Source organism: Hypomesus transpacificus, chromosome 17 (assembly GCF_021917145.1).
Source record: "Hypomesus transpacificus isolate Combined female chromosome 17, fHypTra1, whole genome shotgun sequence".
In the NCBI taxonomy this organism is placed as follows: Eukaryota; Metazoa; Chordata; class Actinopteri; order Osmeriformes; family Osmeridae; genus Hypomesus; species Hypomesus transpacificus.
In genome coordinates, this window is record NC_061076.1 from 5,650,833 (window position 1) to 5,672,796 (window position 21,964).

The following is a 21,964-nucleotide window of genomic DNA, read 5'->3' on the forward strand; positions in this document are numbered from 1 at the left end:
GAAGCCCACTGACAGCACCTGGACTATTGTTTCAGCACCCCGGACAGCTCCCATGAGAGCATCGGCAGCAAGAGGTGTGTGCGGGAAGGGTATTGGCGGTTGGAGGTGAATACTAGGGTTTCTTCAGCACTATGGCAGTCCCTGGGCCTGTGGATATGTGGCATCAGTCTCGGAGCAGGATTAACTTGTTTGGTTCTGGATAGTTAAGCACCAGGCCTCTGGTGGAAGCTAACAGAGGGCTGGTTGACCTCTAGGCCAGGGGTGACAGTGTCACTGTCCTTCACCAATACCTTGGGGCTTGTGTGACACTGAGGGTATGGTATTACATTCACACACACACACACACACACACACACACACACACAGATAGAGGGATGGATGCTGCACAGAGGCACACAGAGTGTGACCAGGGAGGCGGGCATCCAAAAGAAAAGTGTGAAACAGACACAAAAAAAGGTGTCATTTTCTTGGCTCCTCCTCTTCCTGGCCACAGACACGCTGGTTCCAGCCTATCATTGTCGAGCATCTCCTAATCCCTCGTTGGTCTTTCTGTGCATTTACCAAACGGTGTGTGTTATGTAAGAGAACATCTGGGGGAAGCTGCATCTGGGGAGAAAAAATAACTGATTTACCCAGGAAATGAGAACAACACACACACTGTACACAGACACACTCCTCCAGTCATCGTTCATGCTTTGAGGGAGGTGATTCCGTGAAGGTTTTACAGCTCTAAGAGGTATCGACTCCCTTTTTTACTGTGGCCTTTCTGTGTGTTTCTGTGTGTGTGTTTCCACGTTGGCGACGTATGTCTTTCTGTGTCGGTGTGTGTTTCTGTGCGTCGTGCTGGCTTTGTCGTGTACGCTTTGTCGGCGTGTGTACGCTTTGTCGGTGTGTGTACGCTTTGTCGGTGTGTGTACGCTTTGTCGGTGTGTGCATGCCAACTTTTGTGTGTGTGTGTGTGTTTAATTGATGAGCCGTCTGAGCTCATCCAGGGTAGAGCGCAGCTTCCTGGTTGGTGGCCTTCTCCGTGACAGGACCTCGGCTGAGACGTTGGGGCTACAGAGCGATCGGAGGGATGGGGGGAGGGGGGGGGGGTGAGGGTTGAAGCAGGATGTTTTGTTTGGGGCGCATGTGAAATGCAATGCTGGCTTAGGCAGGATAGTGTGTGGTGTGTGTCTGTGTGTGTATCTGTGTTTGTTGGGGGTGCATCACAGAATGTGTCGCGGGTTTGTGTCTGAATGACACGTTTCTGTAGATCCGTACACAAAACACTTACAGAACACACACACACGCAGTAACACACACAGAAACTCTTATCAGCAGCATACATGTTGTTCCGGGGGAAGGAACAGTTACATAAACACACACTGCCTTCCTTCTGTGTGAGACTCACACAAACACTGGGAGACATGCTTGGTGAAGTGTGTGTGTGTTCTGGAAGAGAAAGTCCAAATTCAGTACTTCCCAGACTCTGTCATCACAGCAATGCCTCTCTAAATTTAGAGCTATCCTACAAATGTGCTCAATGGAGGGTGCCAGTCCTAGACTTGACTGATACAGACTTATTACAGAGCCTTCGCAACTAGCTAGACCGTACAACCCCAGAGATCCTTCCCACCACCACCCCCACCCCTCTAGATGAGGCTGTAATAGACAGCTAGACGAACCCACCCCACCCCACCCCCGCCAACCTGCCTGCCCCTCCCAGGACGAGGCTGTAATAGACAGCTCGTGGAGGAGGAGGCCAACTATCTCCTCTGGTTCCTTAGGCTCCCACTGGCTACTGATTACAGTCATCATGGCTGCTCCCTCCCTGCCATCCTGCCATCTGTACATAGCTACAGGAAGGAGGGCGGGCGGGCAGGAGGGAGGGCAGGAGTGAGGGAGCAGGTGGAGGACGAGAGCAGACCCTCGTCTTATGGTGTGTCTCTCGTCTCCGGTCCTCCCTCTCCTCTGCCCTAACCTGACGCCCAGCTTCATTGTAGGTTCAACCTTTAGGTTCTTCTTTATTCTGTTCAGTCTCTTCCTATTTTCCTTTTTAAATCCTGTAAGCACTCGAGCAAGTTTACGGGGGCTCGCCCTGTAAGACTTATCTCCCTCTAATTTTCTCTCCGACACCCACCCACACACACACACCCACACACACCCACACACACCCACACACCCACACACACACACACCCACACACACATGCACATGAGTCTCAGGAGAAAGGTAGTGGAGCGTCACATGCAGTAGGATGGAAGGGATGTGTTTAGGCATGCCGACAGGAACAACAGTGACCTTTAGATGGAGATTTACAGGTCAGTCAGCAGCAAATACTGCTGCACAAGTGTGGATCTGAGGTAGCGCGCACACGCACACACACTGACATTTAAAGGAGCAGCTGTGTTGGTGGTAAACAAGGCTTTCAGCAGAAGACGGTGTTCAGAACAGTGCTTTAACTCAACGCTGTGACGTGGTCTGGTCAAAAGACGGGCTCCACTTTTCCACTTTGTGTGTGGCTGTGTGTGTGTATCCATGCCAGTGTGTGTGTGGCTGTGTGTATGTGTGTATCAGTGTCTGTATAGCCATGGCAGTGTGTGCGTGTGTGTATCCATGCTAGTCTATGGCTGTGTGTGTGTATCTGTGTGTGTGTATCCATGGCAGTGTGTGTATGTATCAGTGACTGTATATCCATACCAGTGTGTGTGTGTGTGGCTGTGTGTGTGTGTGTCAGTGTGTGTGTCAGTGTGTGTGTGTGTGTGTATCCATGCCAGTGTGTGTGTGTGTGTGTGTGGCTGTGTGTGTGTGCCAGTGTGTGTGTCAGTGTGTGTATCCGTGCCAGAGTGTGTGTCCAGGTCAGCTGGAGCCTCCAGGATGCATCCTAAGCAGAGCATATGGAGGGAGGAGGGAGCCAGGGGCGTGTTTGTCCCTGCAGCCCTGTCCTGAATGCACCCGTCTGCTCAGTGAGAGATGGGCCTCTCTCTGGTCGTCTGTCTCCGCAGGGACGCGCGCGCACACACCCACCCGCACACACCCACCCACACACACACACACACCCACCCACACACACACACCCACCCGCACACACACACCCACCCACACACACACACCCACCCACACACACACACACACCCACCCGCACACACCCACCCACACACACACACACACCCACCCACACACACACACACACCCGCCCACACACACCCACCCACACACACACACCCACACACACACACACACCCACCCACACACACACACACACCCACCCACACCCACCCACCCACCCACACACACACACACACCCACCCACACACACCCACCCACACACACCCACCCGCACACACACACCCACCCACCCACACACACACACACACCCACCCACACACACACACACACCCACCCACACGCACACACACACCCACCCACACACACACACACACCCACCCACACACACACAGAGCTGTGACCCTTGCCAGCTCGCCCTTGGGAGAGTCTACTTGTGGTTCACACAATGCCCGTCATTTGTTTCCAAGAATGTGTTCCTGTTCTTTTTCTTCTCTCCCTTTCTCCCTCTCTCTTTCGGCCGCACTCCCTTTCGCCCTCCTCCGTCTCGGTTCCTCTCTTTCTCTTCCCCTGTCCATCTCAAAGGGATTTGATTGCAGTTGTGTTGAGTTTGGCACACGGCCCATCCTGCAGTGCTGCCGGCACCTGGTGTCCCGATTGAGAAGGGGAAGTTGTTTGTTTGCATACGTGTGTGTTTGTGCGTGTGTGCGCGTGTGCGTGTGTGTTCCTCACATGGACAAATGTAGGATAGGGCAAAGCTTGTCGGCGGTTTCCTGCGTACCAGTCTTGGGAAACGCATGTTCCTGTAGCAACCATACCAGAGAAAGAGAGAGAGTGAGAGACAGAGAGAGAGAGAGACAGAGAGAGAGAGAGAGAGTGAGAGTGAGTGAGTGTGAGAGAGAGAGAGAGAGAGAGAGAGAGAGAGAGAGAGAGAGAGAGAGAGAGAGAGAGAGAGAGGACTTGACAAGAAGAGATGGAGGGATCGACTCAGATGGAGCGGAGCAGTTCTCCTCTCTCTGGCGGAATCAGAGCGTATCACATGATCACTGGTGTGTGAGAGCACACTATTCTTGGCTTAACTAACTCACTGTTTGCCTCCATCAATGTGAAACAGCAACAACAACAACTACAGACCCCTTACACACACACACACACACACTAGCATAACACACAGGCATTCACATCCAAGTGTAGTGTACCGACCCCTTTTTGTGAGGCTGTCAGACTGATTCAGCCTCTAACAATATCCTTAGACATTAATATTGCTCAAATACTGTGCTGCTTTCCAGTTGGTTCAAGTTGGGCTGTACAGAACTGCTGAGGTTTTCAGAAGAATCCTGCAGTTCTGAGCTGGAAAGTAACCTCCCCAACCATGTCTTCTCTTTCTTCGTCTCTCTCTCTTTCCTTATGTTCTCTCTCATCTCTCTTCCTTTCTGTCTCTTCCTCTGTGGTAATGAGAACTCAGGAGACACGGTATTAAGCCTATAGTCGCCTTCCAGAACGTCGGCTCATCTCTGCCACCGCAGATGACCACGGACCCACCTGGGCACGATGGATTCATGAGCACGAGAGGGCCCGTCTTCACACAGAACACACAGAACCTCTCTCTGTCCCCCTCTCTCTCTCCCTCTCTCTCTCTCTGTCCCCCTCTCTCTCTCTCTCTCTCTCTCTCTCTCTCTCTCTCTCTCTCTCTCTCTCTCTCTCTCTCCTCTCTCTCTCTCTCTCTCTCTCTCTGTCTCTCTGTCTCTCTGTCTCTGTCTCTGTCTCTGTCTCTCTCTCTCTCTCTCTCTGTCTCTCTCATTCTTTCTCTCTCTCTGTCCCCCTCTCTCTCTCCCCTCTCTCTCTCTCTCTCTCTCTCTCTCTCTCTCTCTCTCTCTCTCTCTCTGTCTCTCACTCACTCACTCTCTCTCTCTCTCTCTCTCTCGCTCCCCCGTCTTTCCTTCCCTGCTTTGGTTCACGTAGGAACTGGGATGGCGTGGCGGTGGACGTTGGTGAACGAGAAGAGACATTGAGACATCTCTTCTACCCCCCCTCCCTCCCCCCCCCCCCCCCATATCCATCCTCCCCCCTCATCCTCCCCTGTGTGCCCAGGTGTGTGTGTGTGTGTCCCCTCCTCCGGGAGGCCGGTCCGAGACAATCTGTCATCTGACCCCGGCCCCGCGGTCAGCTCTTTAATAAAGGGCAGATGAGCTCAGCTGAAAGTGCTTTGTTTCCATCCCGCAGCAGGGCTGGCGAGGTCATGTATGCTCCACCAATACTGATGGAGGAGCCAGGATCCACAGAGCCCTAATTGGCAGCAGATGCCAGCAGATCAAGTCTGGACTCCAGTCTGGAATACTGTGACTGCTCTGTTCCATATTAAGCCTCCTCCAGCGATCACGTCTGTCTGTGTGCATGTGCGCGAGCGCGCGTGCATGAAACGGCGTGTTTCCGCGTCGCTGCGCGTTTGTCATCTCCGCTCCCCCCTGCACTTGTGTTGACCCTCTTCTCTCCATTCCTCCTTCCCTCGCCCCCTCTCTGCCTCGACCCGTCCATCCACCTATCTCCTTCCGTCCACCCATAGCCCCGTCATGCCTCAGGCAAGACAGGTGTCACCCAGCCTGTCTGTCTGCCTGCACGGGGACAGCACCTCGCTCTCTGTACCGCAACTGGCGGTGACTAGCCGCAGCCACCCAGCCTGTCAGTGTGTGGGTCCACACACACTCACCGAAGACAGGGCAGCCGAGCGGAGAGACCAGCCGTCCGTGAATCAGGCATCGGCAAAGCGTAGTTGTGTGTTGGGTCTGGGGAGGGCTAGAATGAGGGGGTGGAGAGAGGGGGTGGGAGGACGAAAGGGGGGATGGAGAGAGGGAGAGCCTGTGTGCACTGCGTAAAGGTCATCATCGAGGAGGGGTCTAGGCCTCCCGTTTGTTATGACAACGTTTGAGAGGTGAAGAAGTGCCCCGTTTATTCTGGACATGTCTGTAAACACACACAAACACAGTGCAGTGTAGGGACCTTACCTTAGCTAGGAACTAGATGTGTGTGTTTACTGCGTGTGTGTGTCCGTGTGTGTGCATGCGCGTGTGCGTGTGTGTGTGTGTGGGGGGGGGGGGCATCCCATGCGAGCGGGGCTAAGCTAGGGGTCACACATCCTTGAGGAGCAGTCATGTCTAGAACAGAGTGTTCTGAAAGCCAAGATGGACTAGAACTCTACTGTACATTCTACAGGCAGCACACTAGTGTGGGTGTGTTTCTCCCCCCCCCCTCTCTCTCTCTCTCTCTCTCTCTCTCTCTCTCTCTCTCTCTCTCTCTCTCTCTCTCTCTCTCCTTTGCCCTCTTGCTTTCTCTCTCTCTCACCATGCTATGTTTCATGCTTGCTGACAGAACGTTCATAAACTGTAAATCTCATTAGATCTGCATGCTGCACATGGTGACATCTGGCCCTCTGGTTCCCTCTTCAAGTATTAGCTACGCACACACACACACACACACACAAACACACACACACACACACTAATGATAGAAAGAAAGAAAGAAAGGGTACCACAAAATACAGGCCGACAGGCATACACACCGATAGACAGACACGTCGTCAGACACACGCCTTGAGATAGACAGTGTGCTTAAAAGGACTGTTTGCCATTTGTTACATCATCGTTCGGATTCCTAAACAGAAGCAATGACTCACCCTGTCAGCCCCATTAGACACCAACACAAAATGGTGCTGTGATCTAGCTGGATTATAAAGCCATTAAAACACAATGCCCAACTCAAAATATTATGATTTCTCAATTGTGTGTGTTCACGTCAAGTGCATGCTATTAATGAACACTTCTACAGTACCCCAGCCACCCTTACTGACTAAGGAGAATAATATGATTTGGTGAGGGAATGAGAAACTCGGAGATGTGTTTTGTTCACAGGGCTTGTATTGCAGAAAATGAAAAGCACGTTTTTAATGCATTTCATCCTAAGTGGTGAAAGTGAGTCGTTTCTCCTAAGATGAAAACCCTCCATATGAAATGATCTTTGAGCAGCAGGCTGGAGAGTCTGGAGGTGTGATGAAACATTGCGCTACCCATGCACACTGCAGGGCAGGAAGCAGCGTCATGGCAACGGTGGTGTCTGCAGCGGTTCCCATTCGGCTTGTCTAAACAGCTCAGAGGTCTTTCCTCTACCCCCCCCCCCCCCCCCCCCCCCCCCCCCCCAGGTCCTGAATGGAGCGAGACGCTGTCAGTTTGGGTTGGCAGGATATCCCTCCCTTCTCTGGGATGCCTTTTCGTCTTTGTCAACAAAGTCTTGGCTTTGAAGCCACACACACACACACACACACAGCCCCCTCAGCACCTCTCTGTGTTTTACAATGACACATTTCCTTTGGGCTCCCTCCCGGTCGATCATCCGTTGTTTCCGCTCCTCGGAGGTCTAATCTGTGGAGCCCCGCGGCTCCCCCTCAATCCACCTGTTACCGACCGTGTCCTTTCTCCCCCTGTCCTGCAGATGGCGCTCCCCTGAGTGAGCTGTCGTGGCCCTCGTCGCTGGCGGTGGTGGCTGTCTCCTTCTCTGGCCTCTTCACCTTCGTCTTCCTCATGTTGGCCTGCCTCTGCTGCAAGAAGGGGGACATTGGCTTCAAGGTGAGCGCGCCAGCGCCCTCTGCTGACGCTCCGGTCACACTGAGGACAGGACACGGGGGGGCGAGGTTCTTCTGGTCCACAGAGAGCCTGTGTATGATCTGCGGTGTGGTTCTATGTCTCTGGAGGAGGGGATCCCTCTCTGAATTGCTCCTCCCAAGGTTTCAATTTTTTCTCCCATTGGGAGTTTTTCTGGGAGTTTTTCCTTGTCTTACTTGAGGGTTTAGGTTGGTTGAGGGGCAGTTCTATGGGCGTATGTGAAGCCCTCTGTGACATGCTTGCGTGTAAAAAGGGCTATACAAATACATTTGATTTGATTTGATTCTATACTGTTTGAGGGCAGCCCGAATGGATTTCATTGACTTTGAACGAGAAGCGGGACAAATCCACGGTTCGCCGTCTCGTTTGGGTTCGAGTCTTATTTTGGGTTACGGGGGTTCACTGTTCAGCGTAACGCTGTCCGCTATGACAGGAAATACTCATTTTTGCATTATTCGTTGTGATACTGAAACCTAGTGTTGTCAGTGTGTCATTTCCTTTTCGGTTTGTGTTTTGCGAACCGTAGCAGGCAGCTGCCTTTGGCTTGGTTGAGATGGACTGGGTCCAGGCCGGGGTCCTGAACACAGGGGACTGACACAGGCAGCCAGCCTATGGAAATGTGTGTGAGAGGTTTGATAATGGGACATACATTCCCAGCCTACAGATTCAGGGCACACAAGAGGCCGCTTTGTGAGGAGGGTGAAGGTCTGTGCTCTCTCTATGTCTCTCTCTCTCGCTCTCTCTTTCTCTCTATCTCTCTCTATCCTTCTCTATATTTCTTGAAACTCCATTTCTGGTCTCTGTTTCTGGAATTGCTCTCTCTTTCACAGAAATGCAGACATGTAGAAAGGTAAACAGGCAGGCCGGCTGGCCGGCATATGGCCAGCCAGGCTGGCAGGACTGAAGGCTGGTAAAGCAGAGGGGCTGAAGGCCCCCACGGTTCCATACCTTCTAGAACGTGATGACAGTGTAAAGGAGACCACCTCGGCGTGTTCCTTTAGGGAGGTGTGCTCGCGTGGTGAGAGTCCGGTCTGTGGCTCACGGCTTCTGCTGAGCGATCCGAGACAGGCAATGTGGGAGGGAGAGGCAGAGATGGTCACTGATAATGAGGACAGCGCCAAGCACACGCTGTCAACTACTGGACTGTGTGTGTGTGTGTGTGCTTGTGTGTATGTCCTTGCTCAGTCCAGATAACTAGGGGCTCGTTAAGTGAGAATGCATTTGAATGACCTTCAGGAAGAGTCCTAAAGAAGATGTCTGCTTTCTGCTCAAACGCTTTTTCCCCCTGAAAAAGGCTAACGGCATAGGGTCGGGTGAATCGTCCATGTTCGAGAGTGATATACCAGCATGTCTCTGTGTGTGTGCATGTGTGTGTGTGTGTGTGCGTGCGTGTGTGAGGGAGTGTGTGTGAGGGAGTGCTTGTTCCACTGGTTCAGACTCCCAAGGACTATGCACATGTTCTCAGTCGTAGGGAGTGATGTCATGAGCACAGAATGTGAAAGCCTATACAGACCCCCCACCCCCCTCGACCCCTGCCGCCCCCGCCCCCCCCCCCACCCCTCTCGCCCCACTCCTCTGTGGTAATGCTCCTCATATTTTACCCCCCCCCCCCCCGTCACCCCACCCGCCGGCCGGAGGAATTCCAAGGGGGCTGGCTCGGGTGTGATCGCCCTGCAGAGGCAGACCGGTGGGGCAGCTGCTCACATGTGCACGCTCCACACGGCTCGCTCCGTGTTCCGCCCGGGCCTTTCCATCTGGAACCATGGGTAGAGACCGTGACGAGAACGCGGGTTCCATCGGGGGGTGGGGGGGCCCTGTGGAACTGCCCGGGTGACTCACCGTGTGAGGAGAGCCAGGGGTGGGGTTAGCATCCCGCTTTCTGGAGGGGGGTCAGGAGAGGGCGTGGGGGGGGCCGTTTGGTGACAGCTTGGGGGACCGGCCGAGTGTGATGGATCCGTGTGGACCATCCTCTCCCCTCGTCACTGACCAACCGGGAGGACTCTGGCCAGGTAAGACCCGCCTCTCTTACCAGGTTGGGGACTCTCACGGGTCAGGGAGGAGAGACGAGTCGGAGATCAGACGCTTGGCCTGACCTCGCTCGAGTTTCTACCGGAGAAAGAACGTTTGCTTAAAAACGGTATACATGTGGTGTTTTGATGCACAACTGTATTCGAAAGAGCTCTGCATGTTGCCCAGCTTTAGAGCTTAGCCAGGCTCTTAACCAGCCGGCGCGTCAAGACGTTCAACGGAGCACTTGACGACAGGTGCATTAGCCCGCGACCGTTGACGATACCGCACCAGTGCACCTCCAAAGACTTCATTATTTGTCTCCACTCTCCTCACCCTGCGGAACGTGTGTGTTTGTGTGTGTATTAAGTGCTTCATAAAGAGTAGTTTCTCTGGGGAAGGCGGAATGCTGACTCGCAGCCAAATGCTTTCTTTCACTCCATGTACCCTCAGCAGACAAGCAGGTGGTTCTCCTGAATGAGGAACACATGCCTCTCACTCAGTGGAATGTCTCCTCCCCTCTCCTGTGTTTATGTGACTACCCCATTACATCTTTACCCGAATGAGAAGAGCCTGAAGGAAATTGTTTGTGTGTTTGTGTGCGTGTGTTTGTGTGTGTTTGTGTGTGTGTGTGTTTGTGTGTGTCAAGAGGAGGCTAAAACCCTGATGTCTGGATGAGCCAGCTCAGCTGTATCATGTTATTTAAAGCCTCTGTGGATGTGCTTGTTTTCTTGTGCTTGTGTGTGTGTATGTGTGTGTTTGTGTGAGTGTGTGCGTGTGTGTGTGTTTGTGCCGCACCACTGCTTCCCAGAGAGAGCAAAACCCAGGTGAGGGAGACTCCATGCAGGGCCATGTGTAGTCCAGGGCCCGGGCCTGGAGAGGCTGGGGAGAGATTGGAATGGCATGGAACAGTCTGGAACAGCAAGGGGGGGGGGTGGGGGGGTGGGGGGGAAGGGGGAGGAAGCTGGGGAGGAAGAGGCAGGGGGGGGGGGGTCTCAGGGAAAAGGCAGAGGGAGAGGAGGTCAGGGTTTTCCACTCCTCCCATCCATCCCACTCTGGGACAAGAAAGAGAGAGAGAGAGAGAGAGAGAGAGAGAGAGAGAGAGAGAGAGAGAGAGAGAGATAGAGAGAGAAAGAGAGAGAGAGATAGAGATAGAGAGACACAGAGAGAGAGAGATCTGCAGCTGTAGCTGAAATAAATCTATGTTTCGCATGGCTGCCAGTTCCGACTCTCCCCCTCTTTCTCAGTCTCTCTTTCATTTTCCTTGTCTCCTCTCTCCTTTTCTTTTACCTCCATCTTTTCCTCTGTCTCTGGCCCCCAGTATCTCCCTCTCCTTGGCCTTGTTCGTCTGTGAGTTGGTAGCATGTGCTGGCGACCTCCAGGCTGCGCCAGACAGTGTGTACCCCAGGAAAGTGCTCACGTGGCGGGGCAGACCTCACTGAGACGGCATCCCTCCCAAAAAGCTAGGAGATGTGGATGTTGGCATGTTAGCGCGTTAGCTCGTACGACGCTTCCAATGTGTTTGCTATGAAAATGTAAAGCCTGCTGTGTTTGTGTGGGCGCTCTCGTCTCTACACACTATGCAAACGAGCCCACCGTTAATGACTGTACGCCGTGTGGGTGGTACTGTACAGAGGGCCTTGTCTGACAAACCTTTGTTTCGGTCTGTGGGCGTAAGTGGCGAGCTAATCACACGGTGTCGTCTGTCTCCCTCCAATAGGAGTTTGAGAACACAGAGGGGGAGGAGTACCAGGCGGACTTCTCCATCCTGGCCTCGCCCTCCTCCCAGAATGGACCGGAAGTCTACGTCCTCCCCCTCACCGAGGTCTCCCTCCCCGTCTCCAAACAACCCGGCAGATCCAGTAAGATCCTCTCCTCCTCTCCTTCTCCTCTTTCCTTTCCTTCTCTTTCCTCTCCTCTCCTCTTTCCTTCCTTCCTTCCTTCCTTCCTTCCTTCCTTCCTTCCTTCCTTCCTTCCTTCCTTTCTTTCTTTCCTTTCCTCCTCGCGTGCCTCTCACTCAGGAGATTGTCTTCACACGGTTAGTTCTCCTCCTCTCCTTCACAGACACCGAGACTGTGAGAGCCATTTTGCTAACTCCTGTCCGCCTCATCGGACGCAGTAGTGTTAATGAAGTCCTCGTGACACTGGATTCATCAGTTCAGGGAGACGGTGTTTATCATGAGGACTAATGGAGGAAGTTCCTCCAGCGCGTAGAGGCAGTAGGAGGCAGGGGGGATGCAGGAAGAGGCAGGAGGAGGCAGGGGGGGTCTCACCCCGTCATCTGCTTAGTGGGAGGTGCTCCCCACTGAGAAGGAAGGAAGATTCCACACTCAGTCATTCACACTCACTCACTCACTCTCTCACTCTCTTTGGCGTAGCTGCGGTTTAGTAAGCTGTACCTGAGAGAGAAGATCGTCTGTTGGCTGCATGCTCCGCTCCGGAGGGGAGAGGGGGGGGACACACATGCACACAAACTCCCCTCTTCTTCCTGGGTCTTACTCATGCGTGTGTGTGTGTGTGTGTGAGAGAGTGAGAGAGTGAGTCAGATCCTGCACGCTCACAATGACTCCCCCCGCATGACTCACCGCTGGCTCTGCCCTGCGCCCGAGGGGGGGGTGAGACGGGGTCCACAGTCCCAGGATGTAGGCATCGATCCTGATTGGACAAGCCCGCATCAGGCTAGCAGCCAATGGCTTCCCTCCCTTCTGTCCTCCATAGCTACGGCCCTGTGATTGGTCCAGGTGTTGCAGGGCGAGGAAGGGAGAGATGGGGAGAGATGGGGAGAGGAGAAAGGGTTGCATAGAGCATTCTTTCTCTCTCTCTGTCTCCTCTGTTTCTTCATCCCGCTTTCCTCTCTCAATGAGCTGTGTTGCACATACAGCTGGAGACATGGATTCAACACATGATTTCCCCCAGTCTACCTCTGCCTGCCTGTCGCGGCATAGAATACATTTCATATCAAATACAAGAAAAGTAGGACGATGTTACGATTGCACCTGTCAAAGTTTAACAGTGACTACGTCTAAAGGAGTTTTCAACCCCATTCCCGCTATGTAAATACCATATCCATATTAGTGTGTGACATATTACAAACCAAGAACGTGTAAACGATAAAAAAGAATAACCGAAAACACAAATACATTTACATTTAGTCATTTAGCAGACGCTCTTATCCAGAGCGACTTACAGTAAGTACAGGGACATTCCCCCCGAGACAAGTAGGGTGAAGTGCCTTGCCTAAGGACACAACATCATTTTGACACAGCGGGGAATCGATCTGGTAACTTTCTGAGTACTAGCCCAACTCCCTCACCGCTCAGCCATCTGACTCCCCAAATAGCTAAAAACCTCCATACTCCTCAAAAGGTACAGTCTCTGCGTGTGTTCGTGTGTGTGTGTGTGTCATACCAGCAGCCCCCTGCGTCCTCCGGCTGCTCAGGGAATGCCACAAGTGGGAGAAGAACGCACAATCCCAGATTCCTGACTGGGAGGGACATAACAGACCAGTCCAGTCTTCCTGTAGAGAGAGGAGAGACGCTCGTCTGTCCTCCTGTCTGGGGGTGGGGGGGGGGGGGGGGGGGGGGGGGGTGTTGTTGTCACCGTGACGACCTCTGCCCAGCGGCGCAGTGGGGCCTAAAGAATGGGCCTTGTGTGTGTGTCTGTGCGCCTGGGTGTGTGTGCTCGTGTTCGGTGTGCGTCGGGTACCAGGCTCTGTGGAGTGTGGACCGACGCACAATAGCAGTGATTTAAGCTTTGTGGGGAGGGAACAGAGTGAGACTCTGAGAGCCAGCGCCGGAGACGGCTCAGGCACCCGTGGAACGCCATCGCGGAGGACTGCATTGTGGGTAGAACACAGGGAGGGGTCTGTGTGACAGAGAGGGGGGGGGGGGGGCGTGGGGGGGGGGTGGTGGTGGCATGCACGGGGACCTGGGAGGGGACAGAGAGGGGTTGGAGGGGAGGAGGGGGGGGGGGGGTATGACAGGGGCCTTTCTGCCGCTGACAGAGCAGTGTTTGTGGAGGCCTCGGAGCAGAGGAATGCTGCTGTCCCCCCCCCCGGTGACAGAAGGTCATTATGTGGCTCTTGTGTCACTGCTGCTTGTCTTCAGGCTCCACACGGAGCTGGCGTGCCAGACGCCACACCAGGGACATGCGTGACGGACCCCAGCGGTGGTCATACGTGAGCCAGGACAACGGAGGCAGCTGCCAGAGAACGCAGGAGCCCAAGACTTGGGGAAACGTTTTTCCCCTCCCGACAACCTGAGGGGCCGAGTCTTAAGTTGAGCCGCAGGAGTTTGGGTGTGCGAGGAGCGTCAGAGAGAGAGAGAGAGAGAGAGCGAAAGGGGGAGAGAGAGTTCTGGAGGAGGCTGTGTGAGGATGTGTCCAGTCCGGGCTGGGGGGAGGCTGGGGGAGCGGGCCAGCTTGTTCAGCTGTGTGGGGGGCTCCCAGGGTTCGACCCTGCGGAGACGTGGACTCTCTCACCCACACTGGAGCCGGGGCCAGGCTCTCTCCGTCCGGGCTCTCTCTGTTCTCACGCTCTGCCCTGCCACCGGCCACGCTCTGGGGGCCGCCGCACGGCCGCTCCGAGAGGACCGCCGCACGGCCGCTCCTCATCCGCCTTCGCTGTCGTCCTCCTCGGTCCTCATCGAGCCCCCGTCGGTGAATCGTGAGGATCCGTGGAGGTACGACGTTGCTCTGCTCGGTGCTCCGCTTTTCTCCCGATCGGGACGGGGGCAGATCGCGAAAGGGGGCTCGAGGGGGAAGGCGTCGTTATCTGGAAGTGTTGGATTGGAGTCGGTTTTGTACGGGAATCATGCATGGCTGCGTTCTGCCTACTTATAGGTCAGAAGGTTCTGCGAGTCAGGAAACTGTTTCCTCAGCTCTACTTCATAGAGGACGTGTACATGTTCCTACCCTGTGGCCATCTTTTTAGTATTGCTCCGTTCAGTTTATTGTCTTTACTTTATGTCCCCTCTCTCTGTCTGTTTCTTCTATGCTCTGCCTGTGGCACTTTTATTTCCTCCGCACTTCTCTTTCCATTTGTCTTTTCTTAAAATATGCTATTCTACCCGTGCTATTCTAGTATTAGGCTACTGTCTGACCCAGGCTGACCTATTTTCTCCTCCGAAAACCCACTGTCTTTCCTACTGTCGACATGTAAATGTTCAGTATATCTCCCTGTTCAAATTCCAACCTCTGTCTCTGTCCTTGTCTCTCTCTTTGTCTCTCTCTCTCTCTCTGTCTCTCTTTCTCTCTCTCTCTCTCTCTCTCTCTCTCTCTCTCTCCCCTCTCTCTCTCTCTCTCTCTCTGTTTCCACTCCCTAGTCCAGCTGCTGAAGTCCTCCAACCTTGGCCGCCATAGCCTGCTCTATCTGAAGGAGATTGGCCATGGCTGGTTTGGCAAGGTGAGCTGTTCTCAGTCTTCACCGTCTGTGGCCGTGCCTGCTGTTCCAGTCTGATGTGTGGCCTCTGGAATGTGTATTTAATGTGCTGCTAATCTGTACGCGGCCCGGCTAATCGAATACTGTACAATTCACACTGGTTGGTGGACGAGTGAATGGGTGCGATTCATGTCACGGTGAATTCCACCCAATCTGCATGCTTTAGCCTCTCTGTCTCCTCTTTCACTCGCTTTCTCGCTTTCTTTTTCTCGCGCTTTCACACGCTCGTTCTTTTGTGCTCTTTCTTGATTGTGTGTGTGTGTGTGTGTCCCAGGTTCTGCTGGGGGAGGTGAACGCGGGTGTCAGCACCACCCAGGTGGTGGTCAAGGAGCTGAAGTCCAGTGCCAGTGTCCAGGACCAGATGCAGTTCCTGGAGGAGACCCAGCCCTACCGGTCAGAACCCTTATCCCTCTCTCTCTCTCCCCTCGGTGTGCACCAGCACACCAGCAGCCATACAAATAGAACGAAGGCGCGGACGGATGACGGACGGACGGCCATAGGGAGCCAGCCCCCTTTTTTGTGTCCCCAAATTCCGCAAGTGCAGTCAGTGTGAGCGTGGAGCGTGTGTGTGACGGATGTATGCTGCCCTCTGTACCACAGGGCCCTCCAGCACCCCGCCCTCCTGCAGTGTCTGGCCCAGTGCACCGAGGTCACGCCTTACCTGCTGGTTATGGAGTTCTGCCCCCTGGTAAGACCCAGACCCAACACACAGACGTCATGTTAAACTGAACACTGATATGTTTAGTTATGCCAGGTTGCTATGCGATGTCTTGTCCCAAGAACCTTAGTGCCCAGTTTGACAATAAAAGACTTGAACTTCTTACATTTAGACATTTAGTCATTTTGCAGATGCTCTTATCCAAAGCAACTTATAGTAAGTACAGGGACATTCCCCCTGAGACAAGTAGGGTGAAGTGCCTTGCCCAAGGACACAACATAATTTGACACGGCCGGGAATCGAACAGGCAACCTTCTGATTACTAGCCCGGTGCCCTAACCGCTCAGCCACCCTGACTGGCGTCCATGGCACAGGATGGACAGATATGGGACTGGTCCAGAGAGGGAAAGGGGGTAAGATGTTCCGCTGAAAGGGGGGCGTGTTTCTGATCCCACCTCTGCCTGCAGGGGGACCTGAAGAGCCACCTGCGCAGCTGCCGGGCGGCCGATGCCGTCACGCCCGACCCCTTGATCCTCCAGCGGATGGCGTGTGAGATCGCCTCGGGCCTGCTGCACCTGCACAAATACAACTTCATCCACAGGTAGGCTGGACCACGGGGCTCGATGGCGGGGGCCGTATGGCCTCGTGTGGGGGGATCTTCTCGTCCACAGCTGTCCTGTTGGAGGGCCTGGTGCCGTGCGGCTCTGTGCTCCCCCTGCTGGTGTCTTCCGGTAACAACATCCTGGTGCTGCCTGAGTGGCTGTCACAGACTCCAGCATCAGTGATTTTGTTGCCGGGGGAGGACCCCCTCTCTCTCGCTCTCTCTGTCGACTCGGGTTGTTGCCATGACACCCAATCAATGTCTGCTGAGGTGATGAGTCCCAGGTGGCTGGTGGCCGGAGGTTAGATCAACAAACAATGATCAGTATCCATCCCTCTCTCGCTCTCTCTCTTTCTCTCTCTCCTTCTCTCAATCACCCATGTGCCTTCTCTCTGCTCTCTGGAAAGAACAATTGTGAAATTCTACTGGGCTTACCCAATAATGTCACAATAATGCACAATAATGTCTGGACATGTGTGGTTGACGGTAAATTGCTCCATAGAAACACATTTTTTTCACGCCACAAAAATGTCTTGTTTATTGTCAATTCGGCTTTGAGTGGTTTTGCTGCACCGCAGCATATGTCTCAACCCATTCCTCCTGTCCTGACCCCACAGTGACCTGGCCTTACGAAACTGCCTGCTGACCGCCGACATGAGTGTCAAGATAGGCGACTACGGCCTCTCTCACAGCAGATACAAGGTACTGTCTAGTGAGTCAGCACAAACCCACTTCCTATAAGGAAGCATGTGACCTAGTCACATGACCTCCAGCCTGACTGTGTGTGTTGTGGCTCGGCCCCCTCAGGAGGACTACTTGGTGACCCCAGACCAGATCTGGGTGCCTCTGCGATGGATCTCCCCGGAGCTCATCGATGAAGTGCATGGAAACCTGCTCGTGGTGGACCAGACTAAGACCAGCAATGTTTGGTGAGCTCAGCTCTGGAACTGGGATGGTATGAAATGGCATTCATTCAGCACGTAGAAGGATGTCTTAAAAGGGTTGTTTTATGTTATATTGTTTGACCACACTGAGCCTGCTACCTAGAACCACAATGTATTAGGGCTACATTTAGCTTCATGTCGATGTTTGTCTCAGGATGTGTGTGACCTGTGTGCCTACTCTCTCTAGGACCCTGGGAGTGACGATCTGGGAGCTGTTTGAGCTTGGGAACCAGCCGTACAGACATTATTCTGACAGACAGGTGCTGACCTATGCTGTGAAGGAACAGCAGCTCAAACTGCCCAAGCCCCTGCTCAAAGTCCCCCTGGCTGATCGCTGGTGAGTCTCACACACACACACACACTTACACACGCGCGCACACAATTAACATCCACACATTAAACAAAGCGAATGATGACCAATTTCTATTTTTTCACTAACCGATCAATGTCTTTTAAAGGTAGCACATTTAATTGTCATTAGTCTTTACCCTTTGCAAAATCAATATATTTTTTATGTTGCCGTATCAATCTGCTGTAGCATTATTTCTGCAATCTCTCAAGACCAAGTGATCGATAACCCCCTTTTTGTGGTCTACTTGGCATGCCCTATAAACAAGACACCTCATTTATCCTTCCTTGGATATCTGCCAAATATTGTTACTTTTCTTGAACACATTCTTCATTTAGTCAGGCTCAGCCTTTAGTGCAGAGACACACACATTTACTCTCAGACACACTCACACACGTTCACTCACACACACACACACACTCACTCCCCGTTGCCAACCAATTTTAACATCTGCACCTGTCTTTAAGAGTTTTCGAGAGAGTTATAGCTGAATCGGACCAAACCGCTGACAAACGAATTCCTTCTCAAATACATCACCAACTATCTGTCCGTAAACCCATTCTGTAGAAACTGATGCTTAATTTCAATGAAAAACAGCCCACTATTCTCATCATTCCAGCTCTTGATTTATTATGAAACGAATGGATTGTTACAGTCTCTGTTCCTTGTTCTCTTGTTCCCACCCCTCTCTCTCTCTCTCTCTCTCTCTCTCTCTCTCTCTCTCTCTCTCTCTCTCTCTCTCTCTCTCTCTCTCTCTCTCTTTCTCTCTCTCACTCTCTGTCTCTCTCTCGGTCTCTGTCTCTCCTTCTCCGTGTCCAGGTATGAGGTGATGCAGTTCTGCTGGCTGCAGCCGGAGCAGAGGCCCAGCACCGAGGAGGTCCACCTTCTGCTCACCTACCTGTGTGCCAAGGGTGCCAGCGAGGCGGAGGAGGACTTTGAACAGCGCTGGAACTCCCTGAGGCCCAACTTGCTGGGCAGCACCTCCCACAGCGCCCCGGCCCCGGCCCCGGCCCTCACCCCCACCCCGGCCCCGGACCTAGCCCAGGCCCAGGCAGTGGAGCTGGCCTCCTCCGCCTCCTCCTCCTTCCCCCTTCTGGAGCACTTCTCCTCCGACAGCTTCCACTCTGACACCGGGGACGACATCCTGACAGTCACAGAGACCAGCCGCGGCCTCAACTTTGAGTACAAGTGGGAGCAGGCCAGAGCAGAGCAGCTCTATTGTTCCTCCTCCACCAGCGGCCCACTGGGCCAGGGCAACCCCCACTACCAGGACATCTACTACCCCATCACGGGCGGCACCTCAGGGGCCCGCAAGGCCTCCGCCTCTCCCTCCTACTACGAGTCCGACCCCCCGGGGGTGGTCCCCGTGCTGAGCGCCCACAGCCCTTCAGTCGGCAGCGAGTACTACATCCGCATCGAGGAGCCTGTCGAGTGTAACATCGACCTGGACGACAGTGTGGTGGACTACAGCCCGGGCCTGGAGGCTAGCCACGCTAGCGTCTCCACAGGCGGCAGGTCAGGCCCCCCAGCAGGCCAGCCCAGCGCCTTCTGGTCCTCCTCAGCAGAGAGGGGGAAGCCCAGTGCCTATGACTCAGATGCCAGCCCCACCGTCTCTCTCACCATGGAGCCTCTGCTCAGACAGGCGTCCACCAGCAGCCCGGAGGAGCCCGGCCGCTCCCACCACCACTACTTCTCCCCCAGTCACAGAGACAGCCCCTACTGTGAACGCTCTCCCACCAATCGGGCGGGTCGCCGCTCCCAGGAGGACACGCCCTCAGCCTCGCAGCAGAGTTTTCTTCATCCAATAGGGAGGCTGGAGACCCCGCGGGGCGTTCACCAGCCTGTCAGCAGCCCCAGCTTAGGCTACTGTGACCCCTACCTAGAGGCTAACCAGGGCACCCTGAGCATGGTTAGCGATAGCTACTGTGACGTGATAGGCCCCCTCAGAAAGAGCCTACCCATAGCTAACCACATTAGCATCGACGTAGAGACGGGGGATGGTCTCCTAGTGGGCCGGAGGAGGGGTGGCGACACGTTCGGCGACAGTGACCTGTTCTCCGAGGTAGAGGCCACCAACTGGACATCGAACCACTCTGCTAACAACAACAGTCTGACCTGGGAAAGCAGGCAGACAGGCTTAAGCCAGGACAGCTATTTTGACCTGCATTGCACCACACTGTCCTCTACCACAACAGACTCTTGGCCTACATCTACAGCCGGTTCCACCAGTCCGTTCTTCAGCGCCCGATCTTTCAACGCCTTGGAGAGCACGGGCGGAGAGAGTTCCTCCACGAGCAGATCCGACGAGTTCGGCTCTTATATTCACCTCTGCCACGAAGGGAGACAAGAAGCGGTATTAGCCGGCAGAGACACCTCAACCACGCACCTAAACAATATCGACTCTCTGTCCAGCTCTGTAGTGCGGAACGTTCACCCGAAAGCTGGGTTTAAGGAGGGCTCCTCTTCGGTGTCTGCAGAGGGCGGCAGTAAAAAGCCGTCCCCGTTCGCAGGAGAGAGACTGTCCTCGGAGCCCCAGAGAATACCCGAGGCCGGCTACGTCAAGTCCCCATCCGCCTACATGGACACTCACACGGGCGCCGTGTCCGACAAGCTGAGAGCTAATATCTGGGAGGTGCCCTCCCTCATGAAAGACCTGAAGGTTCCAGGAGGGATGTCCAGTGGCCTGGAGGAGAGGAGGCCGGGCCAGTCGGAGGGGTCCGAGGCCGGCACAGGGTTGGACTTCGGGATGGAGACGGGGGTCATCATGGTGGACGTGGGTGACTGCAGCGACGAGGACGACGAAATCACTTCGGGGATCTACGCCGACTTCCCCCTCGACTACATGGAGAGGGACGACGACCTCGGCCCCCTGCAGAACCCCGTGGGCACCCCCGACTCGGTGGACACCATGACCCTGTCCCGCTCGGCGGCCAGCCCCTGTGAGGAGGCCTTCAGCCCGGACGCCTTCAACACCTCCATCCTGCCCAAGTCCCTGGACAGCGGCTACGACACGGAGAACAACGAGTCTCCAGAGTTCATCCTGAAGGAGCACGGAGGAGACACCCGGGAGGGCGAGGGGAGCCCGTCTGGGCAGGGGGAGGAGCCAGAGCTGGTCCTGCAGGTGGACCTGGACCAGGGCCTCTCTGTTTGCACCTCCAGCGGACCTGAGCTGCAGCTGAAGAGCCTGACAGACAAGGGCCGCTACAGAGACTCTGCCTACTTCTCTGATGCAGAAAATGAGAAAAGTCCCCGAGATGAAGGCAGCAACTTCTTCACAGGTTCAGGTGACCAGACCTTCTTGAGGTATGCTGGGAAACAAAGTTCCTCAAAGAAACCAGGCTCCGAATCGACGATTGAAACGCGGGATCCTTACCACCTAGCGAACCAGAGAAACAACAAAGCCGGTGTGGTTTTGGACCTGTCTGAACCAGATCCCTCCACCACCTCCTCCGTCCCTGGCCTCTCCATGCTTGCCCCCTTCCCCCCAGAGATGGGGGGCTGCCTGACCAAGGAGTCGTCCCCGGACGACGGCTTGGGCCTGGAGACCGAGAACTCAGGGGAGGACCCCATCTCGGAGTGTAGCTCCACCCTCGTCTCTGAGCCATCCTCCGCGGTCCAGGAGGGCTCAGCCAATCACGGCCAGGAGAACAGAGGGTCAGACGACTACTCCCCGGTCCAATCCCTGGGTTCGGACTCCACCATCGTTGACTACGGAGAGGAAGTGTCCAAGGAGAGGGAAGATGGAGAGGGCTCCACCGAGGAGGAGGAGGAAGACTTCCCAGAGTTCAATCATGTGGAGGAAGAAGAGCAGATGGGAAGGAAGCCCACAAGAGAAGAAGAGGAGGAGGAGGACGAGGAGGAAGAGCGGTACGGTTCTCAGGCGGGGTTCATCGAGGACCAGAACGGCTCCATGGAGATGCTGACGTCCTCGTGCTCCTTCCTGGCGCTGTGTGGCGAGGAGGCGAGGAGGGCGCCCCTGGAGGAGGCCGAGGACGACACGGACGACAGCGAGTCGGACGAGGAGCTGAGGACCTACAGCCTGCAGGAGGAGGAGGAGGAGAGCGAGGAGAGCGAGGAGGACTTCCCCTCCGTGCCGGTGGTGGTGAGCGACCGGAGCGGCAACCGCCACCTGCGCAGCCTCCTGAAGATGCCCACGCTGCTCAGCCAGTCCTTCTGCGACGAGCTCGACAGGAAGAAGAAAGCCGTGTCCTTTTTCGACGACGTCACCGTGTTCCTCTTCGACCAGGTCAGTCGGCGGAACGCGCTCG

At 54.6% G+C, this 21,964-nt stretch overlaps 1 protein-coding gene across 2 annotated transcripts in view; it reads left to right on the top strand.

The window, feature by feature from the left end:
* aatka (apoptosis-associated tyrosine kinase a) overlaps positions 1-21,964 on the top strand; it is a 28,957-nt gene that overhangs the window by 4,597 nt on the left and 2,396 nt on the right. Inside the window, exons 2-11 of one of the 2 annotated variants that reach the window (XM_047038291.1) lie at positions 7,531-7,664; positions 11,428-11,569; positions 15,029-15,108; positions 15,419-15,537; positions 15,745-15,832; positions 16,270-16,403; positions 17,021-17,105; positions 17,211-17,332; positions 17,535-17,684; positions 18,516-21,942. In XM_047038291.1, the coding sequence (XP_046894247.1) occupies positions 7,531-7,664; positions 11,428-11,569; positions 15,029-15,108; positions 15,419-15,537; positions 15,745-15,832; positions 16,270-16,403; positions 17,021-17,105; positions 17,211-17,332; positions 17,535-17,684; positions 18,516-21,942 (4,481 nt within the window). Of the gene's footprint in view, positions 1-7,530; positions 7,665-11,427; positions 11,570-14,415; positions 14,547-15,028; positions 15,109-15,418; positions 15,538-15,744; positions 15,833-16,269; positions 16,404-17,020; positions 17,106-17,210; positions 17,333-17,534; positions 17,685-18,515; positions 21,943-21,964 lie in introns of those variants that run through there. The other variant, XM_047038292.1, reaches the window with a different exon arrangement.